We start from the raw sequence: 18,436 nt of genomic DNA, 5'->3' as shown, positions 1-18,436 counted from the left end.
GCGAATCACATGCTTTCTAGTCTGGGCTGCACTTACACGGCATTTAAGGTTTAAGAATTAATACTCACAGGAAGAGGGCCCAAATCATTAGGGTTCAAAGATGCTTTTGATCGCAAATGTACTGGAAATTTCAGTCGTGGATCTTCCTGCAATGAAAATGGAAAGGAAACAAGATCAAATAGTGCCACGAGTGCAAGTGACAGAAAGGAATAGCTGGTACTAAAGCATTCTGAATGATCAGTCAGGCCAAATGGAAGCCTTTGGCTATCTTCATTTGGAAAAACTAGGCAGATTTCTATTCTTTCAAAACCTTTAGTAGCCCAATATTCTTTTAGCGATTAAAGTGTTATAGTACATTTCAGTTTGGTATAATTGAATTCAAGCTGGCAACTGTAGAGAAGCAAAACACCTGAAACCACAATACCAGTATTTCTGCATTTTATAAGACAACGAGCCCACAAGGAAGGATGTGGTAACCATGAGGTTTCACTGAGCTTGACTCTCCCTTTTGCTTCCCAGAAGGCACCAGCCAGCAGGGGGCAGGGGAAAAACAGCCTATTTGTGTTTCTCTCCTCTAATCTCACATCCACTAGTGGAGGAACATCTCTACTTAGTACAGTGCTCTGCACAAAGTAAGCGCTCAATAAATACGATTCAATGAATGAATACCTCCCCCTGGCCACCAGAATGGGCACTGACAGCTAGGCTGTGTGTGGCCTAGTGGAAAGAACACAGATCTGGGAGTCAGAGGATCTGAGTTCTAATTCCACTTCTGATACTTGCCTGCTGGGTGACATTGGGAAGGTCAATTCACTTCTCTGGGCCTCAGTTCCCTCATCTCTAAAATGGGGATTCAGTGCATGTTCTCCCTCCTGGACAGTAAGCCCCATGCAGGACGTAATGATTTTGTATCTGCCCCAAAGCTTAGTACAGTTTTTGGCACATAGTAAGTGCTGAAACACCATAATTATTATCCACATTTCAGAGGCAGCAACGAAGTTCCTGAGAAGCAGCATGGCTCAGTGGAAAGAGCACAGGCTTGAGAGTCAGAGGTCATGGGTTCAAATCCCTGATGTGCCACTTGTCAGCTTGTGACTGTGGGTAAGTCACTTAACTTCTCTGTGCCTCAGTTACCACATCTGTAAAATGGGGATTAAGACTGTGAGCCTCACGTGGGACAACCTGATTACCCCGTATCTCCCCCAGCGCTTAGAACAGTGCTCTGCACATAGTAAGCACTTAACAAATACCAATATTATTATTATTATTCAGCCACCACTGGCTGCTGTTTTGAGGCAGGCTCTCTCCCCATAGGCTTTTGAGTGTCCCTCTTACTCCCTTGGAGTATGCTAACCATTTTACAAAGCATTAAACATTTTCTCATCTCCAAACAACACTGTTTTGGGGAGTACAGGCAGGTTAGGGTTTAAAGCAAAGGAGGGGGTTTCTTCCAATAAGCAGTGTCTGTTAGTGGAAAGAGCTGGGGCATGGGAGTCAGAGGTCATGCGTTCTAATCCCGGCTTCACCATTTGTCAGCTGTGTGACTTTGGGCAAGTCACTTAACATCTCTGGGCCTCAGTTACTTCTTTTATAAAATGGGAATTAAGTCTGTGAGCCCCAAGTGGGACAACTGATAACCTTGTATCCCAGTGCTTAGAATAGTGCTTGGCACATAGTAAGTGCTTAACAAATACCATCATTATTATTATTTATCTATTTTAATGGTATTGATGCCTACTTGTTTTGTTGTCTCCCCCTTCTTGGCCGAGAGCCCATGGTTGGGTAGGGATTGTATCTATCTGTTGCTGAACTGTACTTTCTGAGTGCTTAGTACAGTGCTCTGCACACAGTAAGTACTCAATAAATATGCTCTGCACACAGTAAGTACTCAATAAATACGATTGAATGAATGAATGAGTGAATATTATTATTCCCCTATTACTAATCATTAATACACTTCAAGATAAGATTCTAAAGGCTCCATCAAATGTTGCAGGTTGAATCACCAGAGTCCTCTGTCGTATTTTTGGAAAAGAAGATTTCTGAAACCCCATAAATACAGAAGGACCCAGAGAGAACAAATCAAGCAGGCATCATGTAAAATGTGGGAAAAGAGAGTTTGTTCCTATCCCAGTTACAATTTCTGATTTCCCACTAAAAGTCAACCAACTCAACACAGAAAATTCTGCAATCTGTCAATGGACTGCTGGAATAACAGAAATGATATACTTGACTTAGACAACAGAGAACAAAGGTAACAGGGTTACTTGGGGAGATTTTTAATCTTGGGAATTGGACACATCTGCCTGGAAATCCGGACTTAATATAACAGGCAACATATAATAATTTTAACATTTCAGTTACAAAACCATTAACTGTAACTTTCTTCAGCATTTTTTTTCAAGTAGAGAAACAGAAAAATCATCCACATCACCTGATTGTACTGGCATGGGAAAACTGATGATGCAAAGCTTTGTCTCATGTTGCAAATCAAATGATTGTAATAACAATGTTACAACTTACAACCAAAACTGGCAATGAAGCATGAAAATCACTGCCAGACATAAAGGACAATGGTACACATACTATTACCTGAATTTCCTCAGCATTGTGTGCTAGAGTTTGTTACAACAAAATCTGCATAGTCAATGTGGAGGCTTCTTAATGCATGGAAAAAATCTGGGGCAACCACCTACACATAGACCACTTCGCATTTATGTTCTACTTCTAGGTCAAAGACTTTTATTCTCCTTTATACTGCTGCCTGTATTGTATACTTTCTATATCAGATGCATACATTTAAGTAGCCTACAAACAATGCCCCAAACTTCAAGTGAGTCCGTTTATTTAGTATTATCACTATCAACAGTAATTACTGAATGATTGTCTTTTTATTTAGTATTATCACTATCAACAGTAATTACTGAATGATTGTCTTTTTCGAGGCAACCTACCATAGAACTAAAAGACTTCCAAATCTTCCTTCCTTGGGAGCCCCAACTCCTAGGTGCCAAGTTATAATTGGGAATATTTTAGTTGACCCAGTGCAGGAATGGTGTTCTATCCTTCCTCTGTATTCCCAGCTGGGTGAGGCTAAGGCGAGGAAGAGGAGATTTTCACTCCCCATTCCCAGATAATTTTCCAGCTGGATACAGAAGAACAGAGTGCAGGTTCAAACACTAGGACACCCACTGCCTCACTGTCTCCTAAACTTTGCCTTAGACTGCCTACTGATTCCATGGAAGTGTATTCTGGGAAGATTTCAGGCAATTAGTGGCCCGAGGGAGATTTCAGCTCTCATGAAGTCAGTCAAGTGAATTGGCTATTTTCTCTGGTAGTCGGATTCCTGTTGAAGCCCGGTGATAGGAGTAAACTGCTTGACTAATTCCCAAACTCTCTAAATCTCTTTGAAAATTGAAAATAACTAAAGTCTTCATCTATCTGGCGTGCCCTCTTCAGCAATTGTTGCTATGTGAAAGCTTGGTGCTATATGTAGCCCCTGTGAAGAACTGTGCCTTGGAACAACATACTCAAACTGGATTTCTTCCTCCTCAGACATGCATGATATCTACGTATATGTACCTTTACGGCACAACGTGGTGATTACAAATGAACGGGGACAAATGGAACCAAACCAAAGAAGCAGTAGGATAAACACTAATGCCGAGATATGTGAAATGGCTGGCACAGTCAAGCAACATAAAGGCCAATCACAAATGCTCCAGGCAGTACACACATATTTTTTTCCCCATATAAAACCAAAGACCTCTAAAAGTTACAACGTTAAGAATGTCAGTTGCTCCTGCCGTACTTTCCAGTCTTTTTTTTTTGTTTCATATAAATGATACTTGCTTTTGATGCTGTGTTTCTAACCGAACTGAGCAGAGAGCATGGCTGGTTGCCCCCATTCTCTGCCTCTTCACCAGTAACTTCAACATCAGTACAGCTCCGTGTGATCAGTACTCTGCTGGGTATCAGCTGAGGAAGAGACAGCCAATGAGAGCTAAATTTCTTTTAAAAGGAACTTCATATGCCCTTGTGAATTTTGAGGACCATAAAAGTTTTCTTCTGGGGCTGCTTTTTGAAACCAAAAACTGGTTGGTGTTTAGTAAGATGGGGAAGATTATTCTGGCCTCAAATATGGAGAGAGTAGAAAAAGGTAATGAGAAGGGGAAAGAAGAATATCACTTAAAGGAAAAAAGAACTGAGAAGAATGCAGCCTTGAAAACTTTTAGGGAAGCTGGAGTCTTTAACATAATGCATATAAGCCATCAGATTAGAGACAAAGCAAAGAGAACAAGCGAACAAAAAGCAGAGCTCTTCTGCTGCTGTCAAACTATATTCCAGTTATTTTATCAAGGACACCATCACAGCACATTCCATTTTTATGATATAATTATTTATTGCTACCCTCAAACGGGAGATGGCACAGCTCTGTTGAAAGAAAAGTTGAAGTAGCTGAAGTAGTGCCCTAAATTCTTTGAATTTTTTTGTTCCCACTGAATCTTTATGAGACCCATCAATGTGGCCCCACTGGAAGAGGGAAGCGGTTGTTTTCAGTATCCCAACTAACCTGCCATACCAGTTTGTTCTCTTCTGTTGAAATGTTGGAGTCCAAGAATAGCTGTACTGTTCAAGTTCATTTTCTCTCTCTCCCTCTCCCTTTCTTTCACAAGAAAATAGGATTAATGAAAGCTGACCACAGCCTGAAAATGGTCTGAAAATGATCTCCATAGCATCTCCCCCTTACCTTTGTCAAAACAAACTCACAACTCAATGTCTGTTCCTCCACTGAAGAACCGGTCTAAAGGCCTTTCTTTTGCAAACACAATGTGGTTGTATTGAAGAATACGATTACTGTTGATCTGACTTTGAAAATAATGTCACCTGTGGAACTTCCTTGTTAATCATGGAACTTAAAAATTATATATATACATATATGTGTGTGCATCTATAATTTTTAAAGTGCATATATAATATATATATATATATATATATATATATATAAAACAAACATATATGCTTTATATCACAGAAAATTAGCCTGCGCAAAGCAGCTCTGTATATTGCTGAAGGAGGGAAGTATCTGGGTGTAAAAGAAAATTGGCAGAAAAAGGCGGGCTTCATTCACTTATCAAAGCTTGTGCTCTTTAAAATTAAATATAGCCAGCAGCAAGTGTTACTGCAGTGGGATATGAAAGGCTGTGAAAGCTAGAGTATTTGATTTCTAAGCTAATTCAAATGACTAAAATCATACCTTACATTGGCAAGGCATGGTGGCTCCACACACTAATCCATTCAACACTAATCCACCCATTTTCTATATCCACTCCCAATTTCTGGAGCTCCAATTTCTAGTTCAGGATTTACTGTCACAATAATAGAGGGAAATAAGAAGCCTCAAAAGAAAACCAACATACCACACACTAATGTAACAGAGTTTAACTCATTTTAGAACTATAAAACAAATCAACTCCATACTATTTAGAAAACAGGGATGCTACTTTAAGTTTAGCATTACATTTGCACTGGATTTTAATAGATTTGAAAAATACGACAAAGGTAAATTAAAAATCAGGTTGACTATGTTATTCTCAGACTAACACACTAAAAATTACAACAGGGTTATTTACTGTGACTACAAAACATCACGGTCACTAGTTGACATTTTCAAAAGTCACAAAAATCTCCTTTTACCCAAACAAATGTAGGAAGAGGCTCTCATATATCCATCTGTAAAGCAGGTGCCCCAAATGAAAAAAATATGCCACATATTTGAAAGTATCTAAGAACGTTTAAGTAAACTGAATGGCAATTTGAAACTTTAGAAACAGAACTCAGCTGATAGGTTTCTATGTCTGGAAATACAAAGAGATATTTGTCACTTTAGACAATGTTCTAAATCAAGGGTGAGCACCATTTTGGCCCAAAGGCCACATCAGAGTCTCTGGGCAGGGAGATCGGGTGACATCTGGGTGTGGTGGGCAGGGGAGAGGGTCTAGGTGCTGTCAATACCTCTGGCAGAGGTGAGGTTGGGGATGGGAAGAGACTGGATTATCAGGCCATTCTTATAGGTTTTTCAATTTCTGAATTCAATTATTTCCTTAAAATTGAATGTGGGCTCTGGTGAGCATGAAAAAGTTCTCAGAAATAGAGTGAATATTTGTAAAAAAAAAACACTAACCCACCCATAGCCAAACAGCACTAGCACTGAAATAAACTTTTTAAAAAAAGTAAACTATATTCAGCACTTTGGCTGAATTACAACTTTGTTTAAAAAAAAAATGATGAAAAATGAAAAAACAAACCCAAAGTTCAGTTTTAGTTAATTTGCCCAGATGAAACATTCGGCCAGCTCTTGGAGTAGCATTCTAATCAGATAGCTGGCTGGGAAACCAGGGAACTATTTGAGACAGTTGTGACACTGATTTGTTCCGACAGCAATGAGAGTTTACTACCAACATTCTCAGAAAAATAGCTAAGCAGTTTGAAAAGTTAGAAAATTGTCCAGTGTCACCTAAACTGTCACCGTAGAAAACAGCCGATGAATAATGAAGACCTATATTTATTTTAATCGAGTTTTCAGTAAAGGAATTCACTTGAAATTTGAGGTAAGAGTTCACCCATATACCAATTTCAATGCCTCTAAATACTACGGTTATCATTCATCGTTCTGAAACATGTGGAATATGTTAAACTGAAAACTGAAATAATATATGAATAGTCAGATTCACGAAAGAAAGAAAAAGCACAGATAAGAACTCACTCAAGGATACGCCCAAAGAAACGCCACATTAGACTGTAATTTACTTTTCATGACTGTTGCTAATAGTAAAAATGAAGGGAAATAGGGAATTAGAGAAAATTAGAAAAAACATGCAAGTTAAACTGCTTAATCTCTTAGAACAGACATCATGGACTCTAATTCATGGTCAGCTGACAAATATGTGGAAATCATCTCCCCTTCGCTTATACTAAAAATACACAGAAAATGAGACCAGACTGCTAGAATTAGATTAGTTTTTTTTATAGCAAGCCATTTTTATTACTCTGTTAGGTTGATAAGAGACATCTTCAAAAGAACTCAAATTGCTCTACAAAGAATTTAAATTGGCCATATTCTAAATTTCGCCAATAAACGAAAACTATGATACTGCAATGAAATTTTGCCATTAACAACTTATTGATGAAGGGCAGTGCTTCTGAACTGCTTTTAGAGGCCACTTCTGTTCCACTAGAGACTTTCTAAGAGGCAGAAAGGGACTGGTGACAGGTCCAGAACGATGATCTAAAACAACACTCAGTGACAGAGGCAGTGTAACCTCAAAGGGACACAGTGATTTGACTATAGTACTCTAACAACCACCACAGTAGTCTACGTAAGGGGCTTAGGCCAAGCATCGCCTCGTGAGCCATATGGAATCAGCACCTCTCTCTCCAGTGGAAAAGTTCTGGCCAAGGGAAAAGAAACACTATCACCAGATCATAATAACTAAGGTGATGACAATAACTGTAGTTGAGAAGGAATATGCGGACCACGCACGCTCTGATGAATCAACTGCGAAGAGTAGGAGAGGATATTCCAAAAAAACCTTACCCATGTGGTCGTCTTTGTATTATGATCAATGAAGAAGGGCCGGCCATTTGGAGCAATCCGCATCTCCCAACCAGGTGGCAAGAAGCTTTGTGTCACTTTGTGCTGAGGCTTTGGAGAATTGTAAGGTGAAGGCTGTGGGGACTGTGGATTGGAAAGGGTGTCCTTCACAGCTCGGCGAACGGGAGAATCTTTGGCACCCTATGGAATTAAATCAATTGTGAGAACTTGACTCAGTGTTGGGTGCTGGTCTGCCTTGACTGTTAGGTGGGTGTCCTATTTGGTTGGCATGGCTGGGCTGAGGATATATGGAAAGTCAGAGATTGGCAGCACGTTTGGCTGCTTGCAACTCACTGAGTCCAACAGTGGAGCTAGAATACCAAGCCATTGTCACAGTAAGTCAATCGATCCATCGATCATATTTATTGAGCACATACTATTCTGTGTGCAGTACAGTACCGAACAGTGTATTCGGTCCTTGTAAGCTTATGGTCTAAAGGACAGAAGGCTTGGACTCAGGTCCCCTAATGTGTTTGTAGTCAGAGGTGCCCATTAAACATGTGACTGTTTCCACAGTAGTTTGAGCTGGACTCTCATGAGTTCTGAGAAAGTTTCCAACTGGGATAAAAGGCCAAACATGGAAGTTTTCTTACCTATTAGCTCTAGACTGTAAGCTCCTTGTGGACAGGGAATATGTCTACTAACGTGGTTACATAGTACTCTCCCAAGCTCTTAGTACAGTGCTCTGCACACAGTAAGTGCTCAGTAAAACCCACTGATTGAATCCCCTCCCAGAAGTTCTCCACTCTAAAAATCCAACTCCTTTTTTGTCCCCATGCTCCACCTTTTCTCTGCAGTAGGAAGTCCTAAATTGGCTAGGCAAAATGGGGGTGGCTTGTGGTTGCGACCCCAGGCTGAGGATATCTGAGGGGGGCAGAGACTCTGCCACTTTGCTAGAGGCTTAGGGCCAGATTCTTTTCACAGACCATCTCAGTAACAACAGAGTCTCTGTCTGATTCTGGGTCCCCAGCTTTGCCCTCCCCTCATTTACCTCCAGAAGCCGTGGGAAACATGAAATTAATTTTGTTTCCACTGGCCTCCTCACACCCTCAATGGCCCCAACTAAATGGCTCCCTACCACTTCTCCAGGATTCCTGACAGCAGATGGCAGCACAAAGGAAACTGATTGAACAGAGTGGAAGGAACTGAGAGTTGGGAATTGGAGGGGGAAACTGTCTGAAGTCTCTGAAGAGCTAGCATAAACTGGAAGAGGAAAAGGAAGGAAGGAAAAAGGGACAAATGGGCCTGGGAAAAAGGTTAAAAGATGGGGTAAACTCAAGCGGAGACCTAGTGCCAGGAACTCTGATGATGTGAGAGAATTCAGATAGCACCCAAGAAGGAAGAAGAGGCAGCAGTTTCATAAAGGGGCAGAAGAAGACTGAGGAACCTTTTACAGGAGATGAGAAAATGGGAAAGGAGCAAGAGGGTCCCACTGCAGGACTGAAAAGGAACACACAAGGTTCCACACAAAGTCACTATTCCCAATTATGAAGAACCATGAGAGTGAGAATCAATCTTCCAGAAGAACTGAGTAACTCTTCCTGGCTTGACTCATTCTACAGCCTGCCAAGACCGTGTGATCATTTCCCAATATAAAATCTGTAATTCCAAGTTGAATAATTGCTCCATGGAGTATAACTGGGCCCAAGTCAAAATAGAATGAATATGTAATAGTGAAATAAGAGCAAAGATTGGAATAATATGCTTTTTTCAGTTATAAATCTGATAACTCTAACCAAAACACATGCTCACATATGCACACACGTTCCTGCCAAAGCATACAAATGGGTACTTATTTTCATATGTATCCATTGTTAACAATCGACTCATGCAAGAAATTAGTAATAGAAATAAGAGCAGAATAAGAATGAGAAAATGGGAAAAGTACATTACTGTTTTGAGATGGTGTATGGATTGGTTGAATGAGACTTGAGACAAGAATACCTGCTGATGTGGGTGGGAGACACAGAAAGATTGACTGGATGATTCAACTGATCAGTACATATTGTGTAAGGTAAAATACAACTATCAAATAGTTGAGTGGGCATCTTATACAACTATCAAATAGTTGATTGGGCACCTTATCTAAATTTCCCTTGGAACATACTGCAGGCCTATTACAAGGTACACCTAGATGCTATGATGTATTAAGGCACTAATTTTAGGAAAATCTTTTGGGTTAACCCACCCACAGCATCTGTTCTATATGTTTTGAGCATTCATCTGCCAGAAGGTAAGGGAGCTGACCAAGACAACTCCCCATAGTTTCTTCCAGAGCTAGACTTCTGTGATTCAAATCCCCAGCTAAGGGCACTTTTAATTCACTGAATAACTCATATTTATTGAGTACCTACTGTGTGCAGAGCATTGTACTAAGCACTTGGGAGAATACAATATAACAGAGTTGGTAGATTATGTTTCCTTTCTACAAAGAGTTTACAGTCTAGAGGGTGTGCTTTTGGTTTAGAGGGTGATAACATTTCATTGGATAATATTGTGAGGGGGACAACTGGGGAGGAAAAGGAAGAACATGAACAGAAGTGGAAAAGAACTGAGAAAAGAGTGCAGAGCCTCTATATCTCTCATCCATCCATTCTCCCATGAACATCATTTGGTACTCTAGGATAGGAGGATCATGTTGTCCAAAAGCAGCACCTGGCCATTTTTCCCAGCTTCTCTGAGAAGATAGTAATATCCTCTCCTATCTACAATTTCAAATACCAGTCACATCACATACTTTGGATAGTTTTTCCCTGAGACACAATGTGCTTGAGATATAAAACCTGGAAAATGAAATGTGTTTTTATGTCATTTACCTTAAATGCTGTTTACCAGCCTCACTGAAAAGATTCTCTCTCAGGCTGAAATGAGGTTGTCTCATTAAATGCTTTCCAATTCTATCTGAATCGATTTGGTTTGACTGCAGTTGTTCCTTAAGTACCTACGAGGTGCAAAGCACCGAACTAGGAGCCTCCTGAGGACCCATGGCTCTGTACTAGGTGTTGCTGTGACTTTAAGACCTACGAAGAAAACATGGTCACACTCTGTAGGGGTGAGGTGGTGGTGCCACCTGCCAACAAGGAAGATTGAAGTGCACTATGGGAAAACACCTGCTATTTTAAGTGAAAATGCACCTTATTCTACAGGGAATTGTAAAAACTGGTACCATCATTTTATAAGTGTCTGACATCTTGGCTCACTGAAGGGAAGTGTCCAATGATGACACCTCAAGCAGATCTTCAGTTATGACCCCAAGATTTTAACATGAATAATACCAATGTAGGTACTCTGAATTCAATATAAAAATGGGGTCAACATGTAGCAGAAACAGAAACTGCCTTTTACTGCGATTAAAACAGCAAACACAACACTGGATGTAGCCTTTGGCATTTGAAAGAATTATTATGCATGTTACAGGTGACAGGTGGGCATTATGCATGGAACACAGCAATGATAGGTGAAATTCAAGCTTGGAAAATGACCCCTCTCTCGCAAGACCACCAAAAATCCTAGTCAAGTTACCACGAGAATTATTTTGGAAATGCTATTGGGAGAAACAGAGAAGTTTGCCTGAAAGTTGCAGAGAAACACCACCAACAACCACCACCTCCACCATCATCACCACCACCATAACGGAGACAACTAACTAGAACAAGAAGAATAAGGCTGGCTGCAGTACTAGAGAAAAAGTTGAGGGCAGCAGGAAGAATGAGAGAAAAGTCAGAGGATACGAGAGATTCCTTGTTAGATGAGAAAGATTTCTCACCTCCAGGGGGGCAGACAAAGTTACTGTGGGTGAACTGAGGCTACGAGGCCGACGTATCTGTGGTTCACTTAGGTGGTTGTTACTGTTTGCGGCTGACCCGGTAGCACCATCTTCAGCAAGCTATTTTAGAGGCAAAAACAAGTTAGGATTCTTCCACAACCCTCTAAGTTGTTCAACTGAAAGCAACAACAATAACAACAGCAACAAAAGATCTAACGTACTTCAAAAGCCTACAGGAAGCTATTCAAAATAATACTTGGGGGAGGAGGGGTAAAAACATTTAACAGAAATTAAAAAAAAATTATAGATTAAACACCAGCCTAAACCGAAGAAATTAACTCCACACTGTGAAGAAGTGCTTTCAAAAATAAAAAAAAAAAATGATGGTATTTGTTAGCACTTACTATGTGCCAAGCACTAGTCTAAACACTGGGGGAGACACAAGGTAATCAGATTGTCCCACGTGGGGCCCACAGTCAATCCCCATTAGCATAGTAATTCCTTGAATTCATTTATTTTTCAAAGTGCTTGAACATCAGTCATTTCATTTTCTTCTCACAAAATCTCTATGAGGTAGGGAGAAGCAAGTTTTATTTTCCCACTATACAGATATAGAAACTGAGGCCTGGAGAGGTTGTGACTTCACGGAGAGGCTAGTGGCCAAGAAAGGAGTCAAAATCAGGTTCCATGACTTCCTGGACTTCTGTCCTGGCTCTTTCTGCTGGACCATGCTGTAATTTAACCTTCCAAAATGACACACCCAAGGGCAGTTCTATTTGGGTGACCAGGCAGAAATGTTCCCTTAGGCATTTTACTACTCTGAAATGGAAATACTTTTAGGAAATGAAAAACAGCTCTCATTATATCTTTATCAATGTAAAGGACAGATTTTATTGACACTGAAAGAAACCTTGAAACAATGGCTGAATTTGGTACATTTAAAAATTCTGTTGCCTGAAATTTTATGTCAGACGGCCATCTTCCTACCTGCATGATAGGTCGAGTCCAAGTTGTGGTTCGATTGTTATGATTGACATAGTACGTGCGTCCCTTAGCATCTTTCCGTTCTTCCCAGCCTGAAGGTAGTCCCGGCGTAGTATGTACGTAGGCCACTGATGGCTGTTACATGCAAGAAATTGCCATTATTTAAATTTGTCTCTGAACAGCTTGAAACATCATTTTCTCCTAGAATGCTAGGAGAACCCCAAAGAATGCTACACCATTTATATATTACAATGCAGAATCAATTCTGGAATGTTGCTTCTTAAAAGAGCAGCAATTTTGATTGGCCTAACCTGACAGATTCACAGACCCTATGGCTCAGCCAATTTACACCATACAGCTACAAAGCCACGTGGGCTAGGTTCAGAAACAAGTTCGTGCCCTGAAGCCAACTGCATCTGATGGGTCATGGCTGTGTGACTGTAGGAAGAGTTAGAATGTAATCAAAGTTGCTCAGTTGAGAGATTCTTCTGTTAAGTTAATGTGCTCCCCAAAGTCAAACGTTCCTTGTCACACCTCCAAGCTTTTTGGGTATGACTGAAGCTTCTTGATGACAGGGGATTCTTTGTATCCAAGATGGAGATGTTTCCCAGCCTCTGCTGCCTAATCTCCTCCAATCACATAATGGTCAACAGCATTGCAGTGGAATTCCTGAAGAAGAGTGCTAAGCACATTCTGACCGTATAGAGTCTGGTAGTGAAATGTAAGCCTGTCTTACTAATTAAATTAATTATAATAATTATTATATTTGCTAATTTGCTAAGCACTTACTATGTGCCAGGCACTATACTAAGTGCAGGGGTACACACAAGATAAATGGGGAGCCCCTGCCCCACATAGGGCTAACGGTCCCCATTTTACAGATAAGGTACCTGAAGCACAGAGAAGTTAAGTACACAGCAGACAAGTGGCAGAGCTGGGATTAGAACCCAGGTCCTCTGTCTCCCTAGCCCAGGGTCTTTCCACTAGGCCATGCTGCTTCTCGGTCTTCAAAGTCTTAGCTGTTCTCTCTTTCTCCTCCTAATCTTTTGGCTTTCCTTGCACACAGATTGATTTCCCTAAAGTTTTGGTAAAGGAGAAGGTCAGAGGGACTCGGTGTTATTTAGGAGATTGGGGTGTGTTCTAACTGGAAATAGCAAGGCTCATATTAACAGGGAAGGCTGCTGAGTAATTTAGGAACCTTTCTGCAAGAGGTCGAAGAGGCTACTGAGCATACTGTGCACCATGTTCTAAAGAGGAATTAATTCAGCCCATGAGGCAGCTAATTCAGCGATTCAAAGAAGATGTCAAAGGTAAAGCAAGATTATTTTCTGAAGAAATGACTGCTTGATGAAAATGTATTCCGCAAAGGCTATTTATTTCTCCCTTTTCCAAAGCATGCCTGAGATATCTTGCCCATTGTGGACTTTTTTTATGACTCCACATATGACATTTTATTTCAATGAAGGTAATAATCTTGGATAAATATGAAAGGTCTTAATCGAATCAGCCTCCTTCCAAAACTGTGATCTGCACATTCCAAAAGCTACATCATTCACCCCTCTATTCATATTCTGACATAGATCACTAGGAGGTTCAATCGAAAGTAAGATCTCTAAGGACTAGATCTAGATTTTGCATTTTTAATTGAACAAATTGTCCATGTATTTAAGGGGAATTTAAAATTTTGTGAGCATAAGCTCCTAACACTTGAGAGCTCTAATGGTTGCAACCAATAATTTAGCTTGAAGCTTTATGATGAATCCGAGGTCTGAGGGCAGCCATGGCATCAAGTCTCGGTTTTTTGAATAATATCGCATCAGATGCTTTTTACTACCTAAAATAAAATAAATTCAGCTGTCACATGCATACATCCATGATAACTTTAAAGTTTTAGTTTGTCTTTTCAATCTTGTATTATGCCTGTGAGTTAACAATATTGTCACCTCTGTTTTAATGCAAAAACAAACCACAGAGCCACAGAGCTATATCAATTAGAACGGTTCCACAATCTTGGCTCCCGGGTCAGTGATGGAGAGAGAGAGATCAAGAAGTTTCTCAAAACTAGAGTCAGCAAAATTCTCCAATTTATACTTTTTTCAACTCCTGGGGAAGGAACTCTTAGGCTAGAAGGGATGATATGCACCTGAAATCAATTTAAAACTAATCAGAACTAGGAGTTACACCCTAAACTTAAAACTCTGTTATTTATAGCAAGAATAGAGTTGCAAAGAAGCTTGGACACAGAAAAGTGGGTTAACCTGGCTTAAAGATTCTGTGGGTGAGTCAGAAAATCTGTTCCACTCCCTACCACAGTGTGCAGTTCTTGGATTGACGGTCATCACTCAATACTGAAATTCCAAAGGATAAAAGCTTTTTGGAAGTGAGGGTTCAAGAACATGGTTCTTGTTTAGATAAAGTCAGTCCACTGCTGCTTCCTCAGTGCCACTCAAGATCAAAGTTTTACAAATTGCTATTGGCTCTAGTACACTGAAAGATACTGGGGAAAGCTTGGGACCAGAATGACAATGGAAGCATTAGAGACTTTCCTAAAGAATTTCTGGTTGCATCACATATATTTCCTAACTGGGAACACTTCATAACTCTAGATTTAAGATAATGGAAGAATTCTATTAATGAAGAGACTTTAGCCCTTAGATTATTTTAGTTGATATATATTTGATTCAGTCAAGCATAGTAGAATAAGATGCCACCTGAGAGAGATTTTTACAAGTTATTAAGTGAAACTATAAAACACTGAAAACAAACAATTTTCGGGTGTGTGTATATAAGAAAGATTTTACAGAGACTGCTCAACCTCTGTTGTTGAACTAGGTTTTGTTTGGTAAATCAGGGTGTATCATGAATCTTTTTTTTTTCCTTTAACCTACACGGTGTTAGAACAGGAGACCAGGAAGCCTATTATAATTTATAAGATGTTCTACTCATATTCATCATGTTCAATAATGTGATGGAACTGCACATGAAACAGTTGGAACTTAACATTCCAACTGTTTAATTGAAAGAGGACTAGTGGTTCACTGCAGATAGGCTTTAATTTTGCCTGAAATTATTTTTACTTGAAGTGGGAAAAATCAAAAAGCCTAATTTAGGGGCCTGGGGGCATTCCATGTTAAATGAAAAAGCAGGGAAGCAAAGGGGATCTGGGAGGCTGCAGTTGTGGCTTAGAAATGACTTTTTCTTCCAGTCCATAGCTTCAGGAGTTCTGGACTTCTGTCACTACATACCCCATTCCTCAATTCTGTTCTAGTGCTCTTAAATCATAGCATCAGAGGCAGAAAGGGGAAGTGAGGGAGGGAGGGGCTAAGGGAAGGGGAGGAAGGGTAAGAGGACCAAAAAACAACAACCCTAAACCAAGGAAGGTAAAAGGGTGATAAATAGGGGAAATGGAAGGCAGGGCTATGTGAGAGAGTTAAGGAACAGAATTTGGTGCCTGGCAGATGGAAAATAAGATGGCAGATGGCAAGGGGAGAAAAAGGGGGTAAGAAAAGATAATGGACCAGGAGGATAAGAGATGGAAAACTGAATAGAGGGAAAATAGAAGAAGGGAAACAAGAAGGGAAATGGAAAAAAAGAGAGTAAAGGAGAAATGGTAAAAAAAAAAAAAATTGGGAGAGACAGGAGGAGAGAAGGCAGGAAGAGAAAAGTTCAGAGTGGAGAGGGAAAAAGATGAAAAAAAGGTAGGCACTGAAAGATTTGGGAAGACAAGTGATGGACATGAGGGTAAGGAAAAGTGCTAACCTGCTTCCTCTGCTCCACTTCCTCCATTTCTAATGGACAGGAGACACAGGGCCAAGGAACGGTCAATTTACTTACAACGAGCACCAATACAACCTCGATTGTCATGATAACACTACTCCTGGGTTAAGTGCCCTTTCTGGGATATATATCTATTGGCTCACCTGGCAAGTTCTACGATTATGGGCCCTGCCACCAGAGCTGCAATTGGCATTCCACTCTGGAAACATGCATCCAGGACTTGCTGAGTGTCCATGCAACCTCTCTCCTCAGAGAGCCCCCTCATCTCCTCTGTAACATGATGAATGTCTACCTGGACAAGCATAAATCTCAGCCAACTCTTGTCTTCTTCAGATTTGTCAAGGCATATAAAGTAGGAGTTATGTGGCATCTAAATTGGGATTACTGTTATTATTGAAAATCCCATGTAGATATACAGCTTTTAAATATTAATATCTGGATAAAAGCTCTCCTTTTTGTCTTGTGAAAGGATTCCCACAAGGCTCAGTACTGCACTCCTACATTCTTAAGCAGCTTTCTTAATCCTTAAAGGGGAGGAGTATTATTTACAGTTATCCTTTCTAGTTCTTCAGAGGAACAAGAGCAATGTCAAAGAAAGGGAAGACAGATTTGAGAACTTTCAATTATTATCACTAGAAAGAGCTTTCCTGAAGAAAGGAGGGAATTATTAAATTTTTTCCCTGCTGAGCTTGTCATCTGCTATTTCCAAAAATTCAGTTTTAGCAAGATTTTTATAGTATAATTAAATGAATGAACAACAAGGAATTAGACCTTTCAATAGCAGGAGGACTGTCAAACGCTCTAGAAGGAAACAAGTGAGAAGAAATGAAATCCTCCAGATTCAGAGTGAACCCAGGTACCTAAAGTGGAGCATGGAATAGATCTGCTGTGACTAATCTGATTAGATTAGAGAAAGAGCTGCCAGAGGGTAGAAGGGGAAAGTCATATTGGTTAAGGGTGGGTAATGATAAGGGCATGTTGTTTCACCATTAACCTATCAAAGGTCACCACAGAAATTCTGGTGCCAAGCTACTCTGGACAATGCGAAGATTCCTCCAAGTAGATATTTCTTTTTTTTTTTTAGTCCTTGCCTTGTTCTCATGAACATTGCCAGTTCCTAAGTAAGGGAACACACACATTACTCTCCTTGGGAACTTATAGCAGTGTGACCAATGTGGTCACAGGAAATCCCCTTCCCGACCTCTATCCCATGAAGTTCATTTTAGTAACTGTTCCTTGGACCTCAACCTTGTCTGGCCATTACTGGTCCTAGGACCAGATCACCAACCCGAGAACAGTGGGACTGCAAGAACCCAAACTCAGGATCAAAGTGGTGATTGGAGAAGAGCAAAGTTAGAATGACATCTCAGATGGCTCAGCCAAGTATTTTGTTTAGCAAATCTGTGATTAATTTCAAGAAGTGTAGTAATGTGATTAGTTCTACCATATTTACGTAAGAAACAAACACATCATTATACTCCGGAATAAAAACCAAGGAAGAAAATATACTGGGGAAGGCAGCAAATCATACTGACTAAGAGTTGGTGAAAGTTGCAGGCAAAGGCAACGTTTTTGAAAACAAAAGATTTTTAAAGAATCCAAGGTTGACCTATGCTATCTTTTCCAAGCAGGCATTCTCTTATTAACTACAATACTCCATTCTTCATAGCAAAATCAACTGTTCACAAGGGAAGACACACTTTTGGATCTTACAGTTTCTTGGCTTCCCCTGAAAAGACAGTCCATCTCATTTGACACTGGACCTACACATAAATTATATAACCTCAGACTTTGGTTCAACGTGTGTACATCTCAAAGCCAATTTACCTTTTCATCTGGAAAATGCTGAATGTCAAATATTAACTTTGCAACTGATTAACAATTTGTTTTAAGATGATTAGGCTCTGTAGAAAACCACCAGTCACATAACCATCACCTGCAATTACTCTCCTCTGCCAACAAAATAATATAATGTGAGTAATAACGGCAAGGCCAAAATGATAAGGCCAGAAGTGATCTGAGTAGCAGCTCATAGAATTAGAAACAATCTGTCCTGTTTCTTATATGCCCTTAATTCATTTATACCACCGGAGTTGCCTTTTTGCAAAACCCCACAATAAGGAAACCCTATGCTGTAGTACTCACCAGTTCCAACATGCACACACTCCATCTCTTCCGACACCACAGTGATTTCATTTGTCAGACAACATGCCCTAATTCCCTAGCAATGTTCTAGCCAAAATGCACAGTAAAAT

General features: G+C 40.1%; 1 protein-coding gene across 14 annotated transcripts in view; it reads right to left on the bottom strand.

The window, feature by feature from the left end:
• NEDD4L (NEDD4 like E3 ubiquitin protein ligase) overlaps positions 1-18,436 on the bottom strand; it is a 403,957-nt gene that overhangs the window by 48,847 nt on the left and 336,674 nt on the right. For 6 of the 14 annotated variants that reach the window (XM_029059768.2, XM_029059771.2, XM_029059758.2 and 3 more), the window contains 5 exons: positions 12,408-12,539; positions 11,421-11,540; positions 7,598-7,795; positions 3,853-3,978; positions 69-146 (listed from right to left, as the gene is read on the bottom strand). In XM_029059768.2, the coding sequence (XP_028915601.1) occupies positions 69-146; positions 3,853-3,978; positions 7,598-7,795; positions 11,421-11,540; positions 12,408-12,539 (654 nt within the window). The remainder of the gene's footprint in view (positions 1-68; positions 147-3,852; positions 3,979-7,597; positions 7,796-11,420; positions 11,541-12,407; positions 12,540-18,436) is intronic. The other 8 variants (XM_029059769.2, XM_029059770.2, XM_029059761.2 and 5 more) reach the window with 3 other exon arrangements.

This window comes from Ornithorhynchus anatinus, chromosome 3, assembly GCF_004115215.2.
Source record: "Ornithorhynchus anatinus isolate Pmale09 chromosome 3, mOrnAna1.pri.v4, whole genome shotgun sequence".
Classification (NCBI taxonomy): Eukaryota; Metazoa; Chordata; class Mammalia; order Monotremata; family Ornithorhynchidae; genus Ornithorhynchus; species Ornithorhynchus anatinus.
This window is presented reverse-complemented; position numbering and strand designations above follow the sequence as displayed.